The sequence below is a fragment of the Manacus vitellinus genome, unplaced genomic scaffold (genome assembly GCF_001715985.3).
Source record: "Manacus vitellinus isolate BGI_N305 unplaced genomic scaffold, ASM171598v3 scaffold_18_pilon, whole genome shotgun sequence".
NCBI classification, from domain to species: Eukaryota; Metazoa; Chordata; class Aves; order Passeriformes; family Pipridae; genus Manacus; species Manacus vitellinus.
Genome location: NW_021939324.1, coordinates 8,239,059 through 8,257,523, shown reverse-complemented (window position 1 = coordinate 8,257,523; position 18,465 = coordinate 8,239,059). Strand labels below are relative to the sequence as shown.

Here is an 18,465-nt window from a genome sequence, read left to right as displayed (position 1 = left end):
ACTGAGAGCAGCCGTGCAGAGAAGGACTTGGAGTTCTTGTGGATGAAAAGCTGGGCACAAGCCAGAAATGTGCACTTGCAGCAAAAAAAGCCAGCTATATCCAGGGCTGCATCACAAGACAGATGGCCAGCAGGTCAAGGGAGGTGATTCTCCCCCTCTATGCTTCCCTCATAAGACCCCACCTGGAGTGCTGTGTCAAGCTCTGGGGTCCTCAGCACCAAACGGACATGGACCTGTTGGAGCAGGTCCAAGGTAAGGCCATGAAGATGATCAGAGGGCTGGAGCACCTCTCCTATGATGTCAGGCTGAGAGAGAGAGGTAAGATTGGTCAGCCTGGAGAAGAGAAGGCTCTGAGGAGACCATATAGTAGCCTTCCAGTATCTTAAAGGAGGTTTATACAAAGACTTTCAACACAAGCGAATAGTGGTAGGACAAGATGGAAGGGTTTTAAACTAAAGGAGGAGAAATTTAGATTAGATTTTATGAAGAAATTCTTTACTGTGAGGGCAGTGAGGGCAGTGAGGCACTGCAATAAGTTGCCCAGAGATGTTCTGGATGACCCATTCCCGTCAGTGTGCAAGGCCAGGCTGGATGGAGCTCTGAGTAACCTGTGGAGGATGTGCCTGCCCACGGCAGGGGTGGTCGGAACGAGATGATCTTTAAGGTACATTCCAATAAAAACCATCTTATGATTCTATACTGACTTTTATTTTAATAACTTTTAGTAAGGCATTTTGAAGAACAAAAGTTTTGTTTTTGTAATTACGCATTATGATTCTGCAGCAATACTAATATTTAGACTCAATGTATTTAGCATGCATAAAAGCAGACATTGCTACCTCGGAAAGGTTTGAATTTGTTCTCCAGATCAAATTCTTGTCTTCCCAGGCGTGATAAATCAACTCTGAGATCAGGACAAATTGCATATTCCTCCAAGGTTTTGCTGATTTGATAGATTTTTTCTGAAACCATATCTGGAGCAGGTCCTAAAAGAGAAAATAATGTGGTAGGTAATTTCTGTTAAATGAAGGTTCCCTATTTTAAAAGTGCTATAGCAAACATTTTTCAGAATATATTGGAGTTAGTACAGAATAAACACAAAGTACTACAGTAAATAAGGTCCGTTCTTTCACCACAACATAAGTTTAAAATGTTTTTTGCAAAAATAAAACATGGAAATATAGTGCGTTACACACAACATTTTGATTTACGTAGAGTATTTAAATCAATCATTACCCAGGAGCAGGGAGGATGAGGGAAGCAAAAAACACACAGTCATCTTTGAGTTTATTGCTCAAAGACTGCCTTTTTTTATTCTTCATAGAATCTCAATGTAGTTATTAAAGGAAAGCCTGTCCTTCAGCAGCAGTTTCTGTTGTTTCATAGCACTTTCTGCAAATGCACACTTCAGAAGGTCTGCTAGTTTGGTGTTCCACATTATTTCATTAGAAAAAATGATCACTTTTAAATGCCTTAGCAGTTTGACAGTGGTGCTGTATTGCAGTTTTCCTCCAATAGCTTAATGAAATTTATCTTTGTTGGAATTTAAAATACCTTAATTGCTCAACAATTAGTAATCTCAACCTGAAATAATTATGTCATTCAGAAACAGAAAACATATCTTACTTGTGAATTACTTTCACTGCCAAAGCCTGAAAAATGGCTCTGCTTTTAAAGATTTACTGTTAACCAAATAAAAGTTGCAGGCTTGATGCAAAAATTACTAGATGAATTATGCCATATGTAGTGCAAGTCCTTTCTGGCTTATCTGACTCTGCATAGCTTATACTAAAGCCACGCTTTCACTCTAAAAATTATTTCCTTTAGTCTCTTTTATGTGTTCTCTCTCCTGTGCCAAAGTGCCTTTGAAGATTTTTTCAGTGCTAATTTCCCATTATATGCCGTGTAGCTTTGCCATGTAAATTAGTGTGGTCCATCTCAGATGCAGTGTACCAGATGTTCCAAACCAATACAATAAGTAACAGTCACTTAACTCTTCATTCGGTTTAGAATACTACTTCTTACTCATCTAATTCAAACCCATTCAAAGGGTGAGGACAGATTTCATTAGCTCCAGATCATCCTTGATAGATGGATGTCTTATCTATTGATATTTCCAGCTAAGGAGATCCCACAGTGTCACCCTACATTTTCTTGTACAGTTATAGAAACAAAACACTTCTGCTTGACCTGGATCAATAGATTGAGAAATAACGTAGAGCAACGATAACCTTCCCTAGGAGCTTGTTGCTGTGTCTAGCCATTCTCTTACTTCAAAAGCCTTACCTAATTATCAGCCCACATTTTCTCAGCTGTAACTTAAACTAATTGCTTTTCTTTATGTCCCCAATGATTAACATAAATACTTGAACCTTGTGATTTTTGTTTGAGGAGTGTTTCATATATAAAGCTTAATAGACTTTTTGAGTTCTCTTTAAAAAGGCAAAGTACACTAAAAAGACTTCCCCACCAACTGTTTCCCATTTATCATAGAGATTTTAGGTATACATGGTGTTTTAAAGTTTATAGAGTGCTAATACATCTAACAGTTTGGCTCTGGTATGTGTGTGCTGTGACCCTGGCTTTCTCACTGGATGCCCTTACACAGTCCCTCTAATCTCTCTGGGATTCAAGCCTATTCTGTTTATAAAATCTCATTCATTTAACCCTGGACATTTTTTTGAAAAAGGGACAAGGGAGAAGCACCCTCTTCTCAAGTTCACCCACTTCTAAAATGGGGAAGGAAAGATTTTAAAAACACTTTCAGATCAGTTTTTTCAGGTAGAAAACACTATACGTATGAGGTATACAAGGTGTCAGCAACTGCCACCATAATGTTTTATGGGTGTACACAGATATATAATATAAAACATACTGAATGTGTAACATACCTACCTGCATTAGCTTGACAGTTTTGGAAAACAGGACATTAGCTATATACCCAAATTCCGTTATTCAGGGGTGGAACTGCAGTAGTTAAAATTGTACAACCCTTTCCCTGGGTAAGACCAGTTACTTCCTGGGTAAACATAAGAAGTGCTTTCTTCCATACAAGACAATGAGTTATACTGCTTACAGCATTTCTGAAATTACATGCTTTAAAGTAAATGCCAAGACAAGCAACACAAATATGAGCAGAACAGAGCTCCCTCATAAGTATCTTTATAAAAGTATCTTTATATGGAACTGTTACAGTGATCTGGGAGACTACATATAATACTGTAAAAACAGGATAGCAAACCTCTTGTTTATAGAAATCTCACAGCTACTACAAAGACTTCAGTAAGGATTTAATGCTTATTGTACAGATCCATGCAGACAAATACACCCCTATTACCAAAAAAAAGAAAAAAGAGACACCTGTGTTCTTCACAGTTTTAACAGAGAAAGTGAAAAACACATAAAGGCAGCTAGTTATCCTTGTCAGCATATTTTCAGCATACTAAGATGCAATGTTGTAGTATGTTGCTAAACCCATACCTCCATTGGCAACTTCAAACTTGACTCCAAATTCTCCTCCAGGTCCTCCAGGACTGTGGCTAGCTGTTAGAATAATTCCACCAGCTGCTTTGATCTTTCGGATGATACATGAAACAGCAGGTGTGGATAAGATACCATTCTGTCCAATAACTAATCTGCCGATCTAGGTGGAAAAAAAAAGCCAAAGTACTCTGAATAGTACTACATTTTTTTAGAATTAATATATAAACACACACATATGGGCATTTATGTACAGAATACAAATGGTAAAGTCCTAGTATGGAACATGTTCTTTTGCAGAGAAATATACATACATGCGTTGGTTGCATGCTAATCTGGAGCACTGACAAAAAACATTGTATCCTGGCACATTAAACACCAGTGGACTGTGTACTGACAGTAAAGCAAGAGCACAGTCATGACAGCGATTTGCAAAGCTCCCAAGCATAGCACTGGGCCATGATCCTGCTACCAAACCTTTCCAGGTATCCTCACAAATCAGCAAACCCCCTCAGATACCAATATAGTTTAGGGCTGACTGTGTCGATGCAGCTTTCAGGTCTGGGGCTTTAACCAGCATGAAAGAGAATGGCCCTTCAAAGAGCAGCCTTTCAGTGCAACCACAAGCATCACTACACACTAGGACCAGCAGTCTCTTGCAGTTACACCTCTATTGCCAAGGCACCATTGGATGTCCTGCTCCATAGAAAACATTGCTCCTCTTTCAGCCATCAGTGACTCCTGGGCTATTCCAAATGAACACGGTGTGTTTCCCGGGGCACAGCTGAGCAGGGTAAGTTCCCACCATTCTTAAAGTGAAAAAAGACCTTATAGGTGGTGTTATTAAACTCTGACTCAATGTGTTTGGTATTATGCAGTTCCACTGTAAGGTTCCAATTTCAAAACCTTGCCTTCATCCCCTACACAGATACTACAGCTTCAGCTGAACATAAATAATCTAGAAGCCAACCAGAAATGTATTTACAAAGAAATACAAAAGAGTTCCAATTTCTGGGAAACAGGCAGACAAAAAAAAAAAAGAGAGAAGGGGAGGTTAGTGTCACAGATGAGAACTGATGCAGCTGCATATAGAGCTGAAAAGTGTATCGCTAATGTTCAGGGTTTTTTAATAACATCACTATAAAAAACAACCCCACCCGCACCACTACTGAGTAGTAGTTTGGGAAGGGGCAGAGAGTGGGTAGAGGGAGAGCCAGAACACTGAATTCTTCCCACTCCCCATGTGAAAACAGACTGGGAGTTTAACTTCAGTTTTTGTTCTCAAGTTTGAAGGAGATTTGATAGCTCTCTGTGGCAAAGCAGCAGTACATGAGGTGCTACTTTTCTCCTTTCCATAAAGAGCTGTTCCTTCACATACAGATGACCTTCCAGTCACTCATGTGAAGCACTTAATTACTCAGAAGTGCAGTTGCAAATAATTTCAGAAAAGCAAAGGATTAATAGATTATTTATTCAGCCTGCTTTTGTGAACTATTTTAGTTTAAAAAAATAGGATTTCTACAAAGAAATTATCAACTTCTAAAGTAAGCACAAGTTACTTTTTGATAGCTCTCGCAAAGCACAGGCTATGGTTAGCCATTTCTCTTTCACTGAGAAGTAAAAGATCTGCTTTCAAATTTTAAAAAAATGCAGAGAAAATGCATTCTATTAACTGAGATTTCTACCTCAAGATCTGAGGATACAATGATTGGTTGTCCACCCGGTTTTCTTTTCACAGTTTTTGCAGCTAATTTTGAAGCCTATGGATTGTTGCTGGAAAACAGGAGAGCTATCAAAATTATAAATACAGTTCACGTAAATCTTCAAGGTTCATTTGACTTGTTCTTACTACTATTAGAAAAATGTTTTGTTTCACTGTCTTTTTTTCTCCCAGGTTGGAACAATTCCAAAGGAGAGGGGAAAAAAAAGTTAAGAAACAAAAAAAAATATTATGGAAAGAAAAACATGATGAAAATAAATACTGAAAATGTTTGTTTTGAATATTGTCTCTCCCTTTTTTAAACTACGAAGCATGTAGAAAGCTAGACCAATGACTCAATCTTCCAAACACAGCTGTCAGAAATGGGTGCCAGCTCTTAAAACAGCATTGTGTATGGGTAAGCAAAAGGAATATGACAGTGATAACATTTTACATAATGCTTGAAAACCACAAAACTAAATTTATCTCAAGGTACTCAAGTATAAATGCATTTATACTTGCCTACAGGCTTATCATGAGTACATTTTCTGTACTTCTAAACTACTGAGTTTAAGTTTTTGCCTTCGTGCACATCAAAACTGTATTTTTAAAAGTTAATACTCAGATTATTCAGAATGCATAAATTACCTAGCACCTACCATATTTCATTTTTCCCGCTCAACTGGAGTTACATAAACTAGTTTACCCATTTTTCTGGATGCAAAATATTTATATAAACATGAGTAATTTGTTTTGCTTTCAGCATTTTTCAGAAGGCTATCATTTCTATACTACTTAGAAGTATTTATTATACTAATTTCTATGCTATAGAAATACTGCAATACTTAGTATTTCAAATTAAGGATTTTGAAGTCAAATTACATGAATGATAAACCGGTATTTTATTTGCAGTGACTACTATAAAGTTTCACCTTATATTAAGGTCTTCAGTGCTTTTACAAAACTCCCTGAGGACACTGCAGATCTTAGAGGTGTAAATGTGCTACCCATCTTCCTCTGCTTTCTTGTTTTGGTGGCAAGAATGCAGAATGTCATCTTCTCTTGGCTCAGAAGCTCTTAATTTTGTCTCTGAACCAAATACTAAATGGACATTTAGTTAACTCTTTAATCAATTTAATTAATATCAGATTTTATAGACTTCTCACAATCTGGGCTAAAAAAGTAACCAAATATTATCCACACACTGACTCACAATTAAAGTTTTAGTAACATTGTTCTGAAAAACTTGGACAGTTTCATAGCGTTGAAAGATTATCTTTGGAATTCAAAAACTTGCATGGCTACAAGATCACAGGCATGTAATGTCTCTTCTAATACTTTGTCCCTACGCCACATTATAATTTGTCACTCTACGTTTAGTAGCAACAGCAGAAACAAAGATCCTCAGCAAATGGTTACAGCTGAAAGAATAAAATAACAAGTACTTTACAAGAACATTTTTATGCAATATTACCGCTTGCAGCTGTGCATTTTCAGACAATTCAGTTGATTGTCATGGAGTCACTTAATGCTTTTTTTAATTATTTTTTTTAAGTAATCTCTCATATGCCTCAGTCAACTATACTCAAAAGAACATGAAGCAAGCAAATTACATCCTGAACAACATGAGGCTGTGTCTTCCCATCATTTACTACAGTACTCTAAAGATGACTGAGCACTACAATCTATGTAGAAGCAAATAAATCAATCACACATGGCCAGGAAAGGAGGCCAAGATTCACATGGAAGGCCATGGAAACTAAAACCAACATGGTATTATATAGAATACAACTGTAAAACTCAACTCTCTGCCATCTCAAACTTCTACAGCATTACTCAACAATCTCTCTAGAATGTTGTCATGACTTTCCATATTCAGTGGATGATCGTCAGCTTCTGATCTGCCACTGAGACTCACAAATAGCAGCTTCTCATTTAAACCTATCCCAAACTTTGCATCAAAAATGAGACACCCTATACAGTTGGTGGGTCTAATGGAATATTTGCATCTAAGTTGTAGAGGAACTGTATTGCAACTGATGGAGCTTTTTACCTCAGTTCTTCTAGACATTAAGGCTGAAGGATGCTACTACTGGCAGGACACTGGTGAAAAGAGCAACAGAGCCTCAGATGTTGTCCTACCACTACTTTGTAAAACTGCTTGTTGTAACCCAGAATGGTACAGAACCTCTGTCTGGCCTTCTTCACTCTGCCCCACCCTCCCATGACATGCAGTCCCTTACCCGAATGTGTTTGCTCCAGCCCCAGCTGTGTGCCCCATTTAAGGGTGACCCTGATTAGCCACCTTCAGCTCTGAACAGAAAGATTTGTGGGTGCATGTGCTGCTTGCAACTGCAGAGCATGGACCAGGCTATAGCTGCTGCCACCAGTGGAAGTCTACACAGGCTATAGCTATGGAGCATGTACCTTCAGCCCTGAGGTGGATGGCATGAGCCAGTGGGATCGAGGATAAGGAGAAGGCAGGCCAAGCACTGCCAGCTGACTGGGAAGTGGACCTCATCTCATTCCTTGTACTGGAGTCTATGCCAATTGTGCTAGGCTGTTAACACAGGGGGAATGTGGGATGAGTCACCGAGTTAGAACAAGAGGAACCTAGCAACTCTAAAGGGCAATACATTTACAGTTGATAATAGAAAGCCATTTTTATTTTTGTACTCAGCAGGCACAACTAACAGTTACACTCAGTATGTGTCTCCCAGGAAGGAGATTTAAGTTCAGTTTCTCAGCAACATGTGGCTATCCCTCTCCTGGAACTCAGGGTGGCTTAAGGTTTTCAATGCAGCTTCAAGGCTTCCACACATTTCATCCAATCCTGCCTACCTCAGTTCACTTCTTTCCCTGTGATAGGACCTACATTCCTTCTAGTGACATTAATACGATCCAAGGGGAGAGATCTTTGCCCTCGTGGGTCTTTCCTTCCTCTCTCCCAACTTACATAGCACAGCACTAAACAGTGCCATCAAGAAGGTTTAGATATTTTCCCACCAGGTGTATTTTAACAGCCAAAAAACAAAACACACCAATAGTACTCACTAAATAAATGTGAGGCTTAAGCATTTATAGTGTGCTTGAGAGAAATAGAGGGTGACCAGGGTGAAAATGTTAGAGAGGGAAAGAAACATTAGCAGATGGAAATGGGAAGTCTTTTCAGTATTAGTAGCTCCCCACCAGCTGGCCTACCAAATTTGTGAGGACTGTGCCACTAGTAAAAGTATCATGAATGAATTCAAATATTTGTGGGAACTGTGAGCACAAAAGTTTGGGGATTGGCTTCAGAACACTAGTGAGAAACTGTTTCCAAGAAACTTGCAGTAAATTAAGCAAGTGGAATCATTATTATAGCAAGGTGCCAGAAACATGTGAAACGAACTCTCCTGAGATCAGAAAGATATTCAAGGAAGAAAGAGCAAGATGGGGAGTGTGACAGAAGCAGCAGGAAGGAAGCAGGCTGACAGAAAAAATTAGTCAGCATAACCTGGTTGAGAAGCCCCTGCTGTTCTATACTCTAAATTTCTTTTCTTTTTCAGTACCTCAGTCCTTGTGGTCACACTGCAGCTGTAACCCACTCTTGTAGCTCCTGCCAGTGTGCAAGGACAGGCAAGGATCTCAGCCTCAGTAGGGCAGTTCTTGCCACCAGACTCTTGCTTTAATTGTTGCTGCACTTTATCCCACCTGTACTACCCTTGCCACTGTCCTCACTTTAACCACTGTCCCCTGACAGCCCTTCTCACACCCAGGGCCACATAAACCCTCGCATCTGCACCAACTCCCTGTGTGAATGGCTATTTTGCACAAGGAAGCCAGCATGTAACATAAACAGTCTCTCTGAAATCCCCAGTATCACTAAGCATCAGCTCGATGCTATCAGTGTGTTGAGAACATGCTTTAGGAATAATTCTAAAATACTCATTATTAATATCAGACTGGGTAGTCTATATAGCTTGTTTGTGACAACAAATCAGCAGGAAAAAATTTGGACAGATACAGAGATTCATTTCAAAGTTGAAAGAATGAGTTTTTGGAAAAAATTAAATTCCATACCAAAAGATCTATAAAACCATATCACTCCTTTTGCCAAATCTAGAGAATCAATTTAGCCACCATAACAAGAGATAGTAGCTTCAGTTCTGCTTTGAAGTGGGAACTTCAAGCCTACATTATCTGGTATTTCCAGCTGTCTGTACATATATATCCACAAACGAATGTGCATGTATCTAACAGAAGACAACAGTTTTCTACTCAAGTTCTTTCCTATTTTCAAAACTGTAGAAGAGAAATCTGTATCCCATGTGGCCACAAAGGCTTCTGCGACTGCAGTCTTCTTGCATTTTGTAACTCGTTTGCAAGTGCACAACAGAAAAGAATGATTATTTTCTTAAGATGCAGCCAAAATGCTGAACTCCTCTTCCCTCAATAGTACCATTTTCCTTGAATATTTCTAAAATATCCTGAGCAGCAAATACATTTCTGATACCTTTGTTTCCCACGCACATATTTTTAAGTCTTGCTACATTTTCTCCTTCAGAGTGAACCCTATGTTTCAACTGCCATTCCTTCCTCACTCTAAAATAAAGTGAAACAGCACGGCACAGCTGGCAGTCTCCTGCGGGTGCCACCATCCCCACCGTCAAACCCCGACGGAGCCACCACCCATGGCAAAGCCCAGCAGAGGGGACACACGAGCCGGCACGGGCTGGCTCGGGCACCTGACGGGTAGAGCGCCGAAACAGCCGGACGCGAAGTTCCTCCTGGTTTTATTTGTATATTGAGCGCTGTCCGGGTGACGACACTGGAAGGTTCTCCCCATGCTCAGGGACCGCTGGTGCGGGCACAGCGCGGGTCCCGCTGCAGGGAGGGGGCGAAGGGGAGGGCGAGGGGGCCGCTTACCCCGTTGGCCGCGGCCATCTGAACGACGATCTCGATGGCCGTCTTGCTGAAGTACCTGCCGTCGCTGCCCACCACCATGGTGCAGCCCTGCCGGTCGCGAAGGTCGACGGAGGAGAGCAGGCTCTGCACGAAGTTGGGCAGGTAGTTGCGCTGGCTCTCGAAGAGCGCCGTGGCCGCCGCAGCCCCCCGCCGCCCGGCGGCCGGCGTCCCCTAGGCGCTGTCTCACGCAGCAACCGGATGGGGGTCCGCTCCAGGGCCGCCGCCCGCGCCCGCGGCGTGGGCTCCGCTGGCAGCGGCAGCCCTGGCGCAGGGTGCCGACCAGGCGGAGGGAGCCACAATGGCGTCTCCCCCGGCGGGGCGGCCAGCTCAGCCCTCGCGGCCCGTGGCGGGAGCCCGGCGCCGCGGGAGCCGGGGCGGGCGCGGGTGCGCGCGCCCCTTCCCCGCCCGCCCCGCCGGGGCCCCCGCCGGCGCCTGCCGTCAGCGAGGGTGCTCGCGGCTCGACAGGCCGCTGCCATCGCCATGCGGCGGCCCCGGCCAAAAATAACCTTGGAAAGCGAAGCCGAGAGCTGCGTCTCCTGCCAGGGATGTAATTGGAGGCAGCGAGGAGCGGGCGAGCCAGCGCCACACACTTGCTCGGGGGGATCACGGTCTGTCAGCGCTGGGGCCGTCCCCCGACCCCCGCCGGCCGCCGCCGGGCCGCAGCAGCCGCAGCAGCCGCCTACCTCTGGGCATGGAGAACAGCCGGCGGCAAAGCTTAGTTCACTGACATATGTGTTCATTCTGGTTTAATTAGATGCAGAGGTGGTGGCCCTAGTGATTGTGAAGATGCCTGGCGTTTCCCTGTATAAAGGCCGTAACTGTTACAGATGCCTGTAACTGTCAAACATCAGCAGAATTTTGCCATCCAAAGGCTGGTTTCACACTGCACCCACGCAGGACAACCCTGTTGGCTGGAGAGCTGGAAAAAATAATTGTGTAACCTCGATGTCATTCTTGTGTTAAAGAAATCCCTGGTGTACACCTGCACCTGAGCAGGCAAAAGCAATTTTGTAAGGCATTTTTCTGCTCTCTACGAAAGAGACTGCTCATAAACTTCCTATAAGTCCAACAGAGTGTCATGGCTCAATAAGACAACAGGTTAGCTCTGTGACAGGAGGTGGCTGGGCAAACATGGGGTAAACTGCTTTTATCTCTTACACAGACTAAGAACTCATTAGGAATCAGTGAGCGTCACCTGATGAATGGTAACAAGAGGAATTCAGTCATGGTTTTGACCTCTATTTCTATAGACTCTTTGGTGGTTCATAGCAGACAGAGTGTGACAGTTTCAGATACAATTGTCTGCTACACATCCATCCCTTTGCCAGGACCACTGCCGTTGCAGTAGAACACTATGCATGCTACGGTAGGCAAGGCCCAACACTTTAAATAAAAATTTAAATAAAGTTTAAAGTTTAAATAAATTAATCCACTGAAGCAGATACAGGAATTCTAGCTCCATTGACAGAACGCTCTTATATGGGGCCATATACTCTCACAGAGAACCAGAGCACGTACAAGGAAGAAGTAATCTCTTCTCTTTGTTAGACCTCCTAGCCTGTAGTCGTGATTGTGGCTTCTTGTACTGATTCAGAATGAATTTTAAAAAGCAAAAGGAAACAAATCGGCCCTGTGGAAATGCCAGATCTCAGATTCATACTGTAAACAAGGCACAGCTATAGATGAGATTGCTATATCTCAGATAATTTTGGGCACTGCCACCAGTGAAACCATGACATATAGTCTGCATTAGTGAAAGCTGAAATAGAATAGGATAAGTGCTATCTACCACAGCAAGTACCCAACAAGGAAACAGCAACAAAGATCAGAAACATTAGAAAGAACAAATTATAAGATCAAAATGCGAAATAAAGGAAAACATATGACCAAAGTAAGAAGAAATGCAATAGTCTTTGAATAAAGAGTAGACTGTATTTTTCATATGTATTGGGGAAATGTGTTCAGCATTTGGAAGAAAATATATCAGTTTGAATCAATGTTAAAAATTCTGAAAACATTCCCAGAATATACATTTAAAAGGGACAATCAGCGACAATTTTCCAGAACTACTTGTCTCAACTCATATCATTTATGTAAACATTACTGAAAAATAATGAAAAAGTGTGTTTTACAGTCTTTTCAAGCATTCTCTTGACAAGGGCTCTACCAGAAGTGTAATGGGTTATTGAAATGAGCACTGTAAATTTTTTAGTTCAATCTCAAGCTCTGCTTGAGATAAGCCCAAGCAAAAGTATGCGTCACCCCTCTTTCATTGTGATTTCTGTAATACTTTGCAAAATTCAGTTTCATAAAATCATACTATTTCAGGAGGAGCTCAGATTTTGTTTTTTAAAAAAAATTACCAACCTTCACAGTAACAGTACAAAGCATGAAAAAGTTAGTGTAGAGAGCCTGAACATTTTAGTACAAAAGCTGAAGAAGAAAAAAATTCTTACTTTTTGAAATAAATTCTTCAATTTCCCAGTACCCAGAGTAGCATTATGTTGATCCATGTGAAAGTGCTTCAATTTGTCTTTTATATCAACTCAAGTCCCACAAGCAGTTCTACTCTCAGCAGATTTCATTGAAAAGTGAAGGTCTCTGTAAATTGCCAGTATTACAGTGCATTAAGTGATTACTGCTGTGTATCTCTAACAAATGACTAATTATCAATGTGGGATGATATTAAAAGTCTGGAATGTCTTGTTGGAAAACAACAGCTAAATTTATTCTTCATATTACCATAGCGTGTTGTGAGTTAGTTTTTGAGAGGTTATTAAAATAAAAAATAACTTAATGTAGTGATAAGATACATGTTAAATTTGTTCCATTTCCAAGTAAAAAGTTACCTTTCTGACTGCCAGTTTTAGAAACTTGGTTTGACGTATGCTGTCTGTTCAGGAATATTTTCACCCCTTTTAATTCTTGAGCCTTAAAATGTTTACCATAACTCATTTGTCTTGTGATAACAAGACAATGTTAATTACTTTAAGAGCTACAACTTTTATGTTTGCTTATCTTTTTTTTTTTTTTTTACCAGCACTGTTCTGGTGTCTTTCTTTGTTCTGTTAGGTCAAATTTTTTCATGTACTGAACTGGGAATTGGGTTGTTGCCTGTGTTGACTCGAAGGAAAGAAGTCTGTCCCATAGCAACAAAAACCTTTTATAGCCACACAATTCTGATTCAGTTGATCTGGTGACCTGAGGTGTCCCCTCTGCAAAATGGCAGAAGTTACTGATGGATCTTCTTAAAGCTAGATTATGGAAGCCCAGCCCAGCTCTGATTTGATGCCAATATAACAGAACTTGCTGTGGACTTGAAGCTTACTTTCTGTTAAGGAAAAATATTTTGTATCAGCTTGCAAATGTTGCAGCAGAACTGAACCAGCACCATTAACTGAGCAAGTTAACTAAGCAAGGTCTTTCAGTTTAACCATTAAGCTCATAATGCATCACTAGTATAGTACACCTGAGTTTTAGATGAAAACATATTTCTACAGTTGTTTCATGTAAAATGTCTTTCAGATAGAAATATGGATACTCAAAATTAATTCAGCCGTTCCCCATGGTGCTGTATTTTGAAGTTCAAATTCTCATTCTGCCACTGAACAGGATATTCCAGTTCCTCTTATAATGCAGTTATCATTTGAAGAATGGCATAGACTTACTATAAGATGATGATTGTTAACCTGAGCTATTGAAAAAAGCATCTTGCAAAAAATTTCTAAAAGTAAATTGACTTAACTAAACCACTCCAAGAATTACAATACAATTAATGTATTGTTTTGCTAATAAAAGCAAAACCAGTTTTAAAACCCAGTACTTCTAAATGAGGCATTTCCTACATGTGAATACTTTGTTTGCAATCACCTTTGTTTCAAAATGTAAATTACTTAGACTTTAAAAAAAATCTAGAAGAGAATAAATTGAAAAATTTGTAGGTATTTTGACTGACTTGATCTGTCTTGTCTTTCAGCTCTCAAATAAAAGTCTTTCAATGCAAGCCTTTCTATTATTGTTAGAAAAGGCAGAGAAATTGTATTTTACATTTTTTTAGGAAAGTTAGTTCCCTAGTAGTGGACCTTTATTGAGAAGTATGATCTCATGGATACCACAATTCAGGTTGTTTTCTGGAAATTTTACTTAGTCACCACTACAGTTGTAAGTCTCTAATTACTGTGAAATTGTTCTAAGGAACATTTTCACAGAAACTTGCATGCAAATTGATTTACAAAACTCAAACACGAAAAATTCCCTGAAAACATATTTCTGATAACTGATAATTGATTTAATGCTATGTCAACATCACTGCTCTGTGATGTTGTATAAGTCAGGTCCGACTTACAAAATTGCCTGTTACTATTCATCTAATCGGGAGAAACAAGGAAGGAAGGAAGGAAGGGACTGAGGAAGGGAGACAGGATAATCATCAATCATTAACCTAACAGAAAAAGCAACTGTTGTAAAAAGAACATCCTCCAAAATGTCCAAATACTGCGGGAAGTTTATTCAGATAAATTTGTGCATAGCAGAGAAAATCAAGACCAATGTCCATTTCAAAACTACAACAATATCGTCACTCAAATTAGATATCTTAGAATCACTGACTAATTTTTTCTTTTCCAGTGTTACTGACAGACCAGTCCCATCACTCTTGTTTTCAACAAGTAATTCCACAGAAATACTCATGCAAGGGCATTGAATGCTAGGCCAATGTGGGGAAGAAGCAGAATCTGAACATGGACCCAAGCCATGGTCTCTGTCCTCACTCTAGTCCTGCCATGAGTGGAGCAAGCAACTGACTCTTTAATTTGCCTTAACAGCAGCTTGGAATGTGACTCACCAGCATGGGAGAGAAAACAAAATGTAATTCGTGGGAGTCGAAGTAAGCTCATTCTCCAATCATGCAAGGGGGTATGCAATGCTTCTCCTCTGAATATGTCACCTTATTAGCAAGAGCACCATTTTGCTTATTTACACAGCTTGCTTAGATCACTACCTGTTATGCATTCTTTGTAGGTTAAGGAAAAATAAAAACTGAGAAGTTGAAGTCTTACTCCATGTGCTAGATTTGCTAGATGGCTGTGTGGACCAAACCAGGCACTGCTGTGCAATGACTTTTGCTGAATATCTGAACTCCACGACATAGTGGATATGCTTCTGGACCGCTTCTCATTAGGCAGATCATCTGGATTGGCACAAGGGGATCAAGGGTGGAATAAATGCTTAATTGATAAAAATACTGTAAGTAGTATATGGTTCAAATTTTTCCTGGTATTGTTCAGTAACATTTGTTTAAGATCTGCTAGATTCAATCAGTCAAATGAGCTGTAAAATTTGTATAATTGTTTAGACTCACACTAACCACTTAGGACATTTGCAGAGTGCATCTTCTGGGAAGAAAGTCTGATTTTTCACTTGAGTTTATGTTGTGAATTATACACAGACATGAGTTAGGGTTTTTTTTAATCTTTTTTTAGTGGGGATTAAAAATAAATTAATACCAGAAAGTTCAGAATAGAATGATGACCCATCAGCACATGCAATGTTTGTTGCTGTCATTTAATTAAGTACCGATTGGGAAGTAACATGATTCAAGGGTGGAAAGAGTTATAATGGGGAGTTATAATGAGTAAGGAAAAGGCTAGGGATGGGAAGGTAGTATACAGCCTCATGATCTCCTTTCTTGAACTCTGTTCAAGAAAGCCTGACAGAGTTCAAGAAGTGTTTGGACAACTCTCTCAGACACATGGTGTGAGTCTTGGGGTGTCCTGTGCAGGGCCAGGAGTTGGACTTTGATGATCCTTGTGGGTTCCTTCCAGCTCAGAATATTCTATTATTCTGGGGTTCTGACTGGAGGAGAAGGCTGTTTGTACTGCCAAGTAAGCACCATGTTGTCAAGGCCTGATTTAGGAGGAACTTACTTCATATACACTGTGGAAGACTTACACTTCCATTTGTGGTTATTTACCAATTATGTCATGAGTTAAGAGTAGAAACTTTATCTATATGATTGGCATTCCAGCACATAATGTGGAAAGAACAAAGCACAACCTACAGACTGTTCCTACTGCTGCAGACCTGCAGATTTTAGATCTGATTTTCAGAGGTGCAAGAAATAGGTACTACCAACACCTCACCACTGCATCCAAAAAGAGTGACATATGATTTGGCCTTCCAGGCTGTAATGCTCAGATGGCATCATGTTCTGTAACTATGACAAAATATGTCTTACAGATGCTGCTAACTGAATGGCCTCTTGTTATAGGTTATAAATCTGAGAGAGAAATTTTTCTTTCCCTGCTTCCCTGTAAGAGAAACAGAGTTCGAATAGGGAAGGGGAAAGGGAATCAATTAGCCTTACAAAAGAAATGGCTGGCCAGGCTGCATTCCATGCTAATGGCCCGTTGAATGCTGGAGTGAGGGGGGGAAGGTTTTGGAGATTTGGGGAGCTGGCCACTCTGACAGAGGACAGGTCAGACTGCGGAGTTCTCTCACCAAGTCAGAGACAGGGACTGTGTCCGGGCATTTCTGGAGGAAAAGCCTGGGAGCCAGTCTTTCTGGTTCTTTCGTCCTGGGGAGGCCTGACCACTGGCCTTGCGCCGCCACTGCCTCGTGACTCCAGCTGGGACCTACTGGTTTTTTTTTTCATCAGAGAGGTCTGTGCTTGCTGGGAGAGAAGGGGAGAGCCTTGGAACACCATCATCTGGGAACAGTGAGTCCCGTAGGGGTGAACTGCTTTCCCTTCTGCCTTTCTCCCATTAGGAGAAGGGTCCCCATTTTCCTTTCGGCTTCTCCCGCGATCCCAGACCCCCCCAGACCCCCTTCCCGCGCGGTGACCGCCAGAGCCCGACAGCGCCCCCTGCAGGCCAGCACCGAGAACGGCAGCTCTGCACCTCCGGCGACCCAACAGCGCCCCTGCAGGCCACGGTCAGGACTGCGCCAAAGACAGAGGAGTATTCAGACTTTCTTTTGTTTGAAGGGAACTTCTGGGTACAGGACTATTGTTTAGTTGTTTTTATGTTCTGTTACTGTTCTTGCCAATATACATATATCTTTTAATAAAGGGTTGTTATTTCTTCTGGTTTTTTTCCACACTTCCTCGATTAAAGCCCCTTAATTTTGAATTTACAATTGTTGAGAGAGAGAAGTTTGGTCTATCTCATAACTCATCCTCTTTAGTAAACATTCCAGTCTCATCAGACTGTGACACCTCTTCCACATCGTAACCCACTTGTGCACTGCAAATTCCTGGCAAACAAATAACTTCAAGGTCTAAATTCCACTCCTTACAAGTGAGCACATTCTCTATGTATGTCTATCTTTCTCAGTGGTGGAATTACTGAGTGAAAATTACTGAATGAAAATCTCAGCTGAGACACAATGATTTGTTTGATCCTGGGAGCCTGGGCAGTGATAATACAGAAATGAGACACTCGTTCTCAAATTCATCCTGTCTATCTACCTACTAACCCAGGGATGCTAAGTAGTAAAGGTAGCAGGAAAACTGCTAGGTTTCTTGCTGTACTGACAGATTAGTACATGAAACAGAGACTGAATTTATAGTAGAGATCTATTGTCCATCCGTTTTAGAAGCCCATGATTTTAACATTAGGTCAAAGCCTATAAGAAGTTTAAAAACTCAGAGGAAGAAATGTTTCCACAACACCCCTTCACAAACATATCTGAAGGAAATTACACACTCAACATAACGATTGGTTCAGGGATTCCTTGTCTTATACCAGCTTCTACAACAACATAGCAAGGTAAGTAAAGCAAAATGCCATTGCCCTGCTCTGAGTCTAAGTGTCTCTGACAAGAACTCAAAGCAGTATGTAAAAACAACTCCTTTGAATGGGGGAGGATTTTAAAAGTAGCTTTATTTGGGAGTTTTTGGGGAAGTCACAATACGTTTAAGTCCCTCAATTTACCAATCAAGTTAACTGGTGTTTTAGAAAGCACTTAGAGACCTAGGGATTAAAATGCCCTATTTTAAACAAGGCTCCCAAACAGAATTCCAGTGATCCTTAAAAAGTGTCAATTTTATGGTTTTGATCACTTTGCATAGTTGCTTAACTGTTTGCTTTCGGTGTTTTTGCACCCACTGAAAAATGAATAGTTAACTTCACTATATGGGCTGTGTCTGACCCGGACAAAGCACGTGAGATTTTTCTCTTCTTAAGATTTCTCCTCCGCCTCATGTCAAAGGTCAAGTAATTTTTCAGCATACATAATCTAAATTCTACATGAGAAATTGATTTTGCCAGGGAACTTGTTGTATACTCTGACAATAGCTGATGAAAAGAAGAAAAATTTCTCACAGCAACACACCATATCTG

General features: G+C 40.8%; 1 protein-coding gene and 1 long non-coding RNA gene across 2 annotated transcripts in view; one reads left to right on the top strand and one right to left on the bottom strand.

Moving 5' to 3' along the window:
• LOC103755681 (phosphoglucomutase-like protein 5) overlaps positions 1-10,233 on the bottom strand; it is a 73,481-nt gene extending 63,248 nt beyond the window's left edge. The window contains exons 1-3 of the mRNA XM_008921653.4: positions 10,088-10,233; positions 3,481-3,643; positions 840-986 (exon numbers count right to left, since the gene is read on the bottom strand). Coding sequence (XP_008919901.4) covers positions 840-986; positions 3,481-3,643; positions 10,088-10,165 — 388 coding nt within the window. The 5' untranslated portion in view covers positions 10,166-10,233. The remainder of the gene's footprint in view (positions 1-839; positions 987-3,480; positions 3,644-10,087) is intronic.
• Positions 10,234-15,023: 4,790 nt separating this feature from the next.
• Positions 15,024-16,970, top strand: LOC108639268. The gene is made up of 3 exons (XR_001920367.1): positions 15,024-15,040; positions 15,146-15,370; positions 16,892-16,970. It is a non-coding gene; the product is annotated as an uncharacterized LOC108639268 (long non-coding RNA).
• The last annotated feature ends 1,495 nt before the right edge of the window (positions 16,971-18,465 follow it).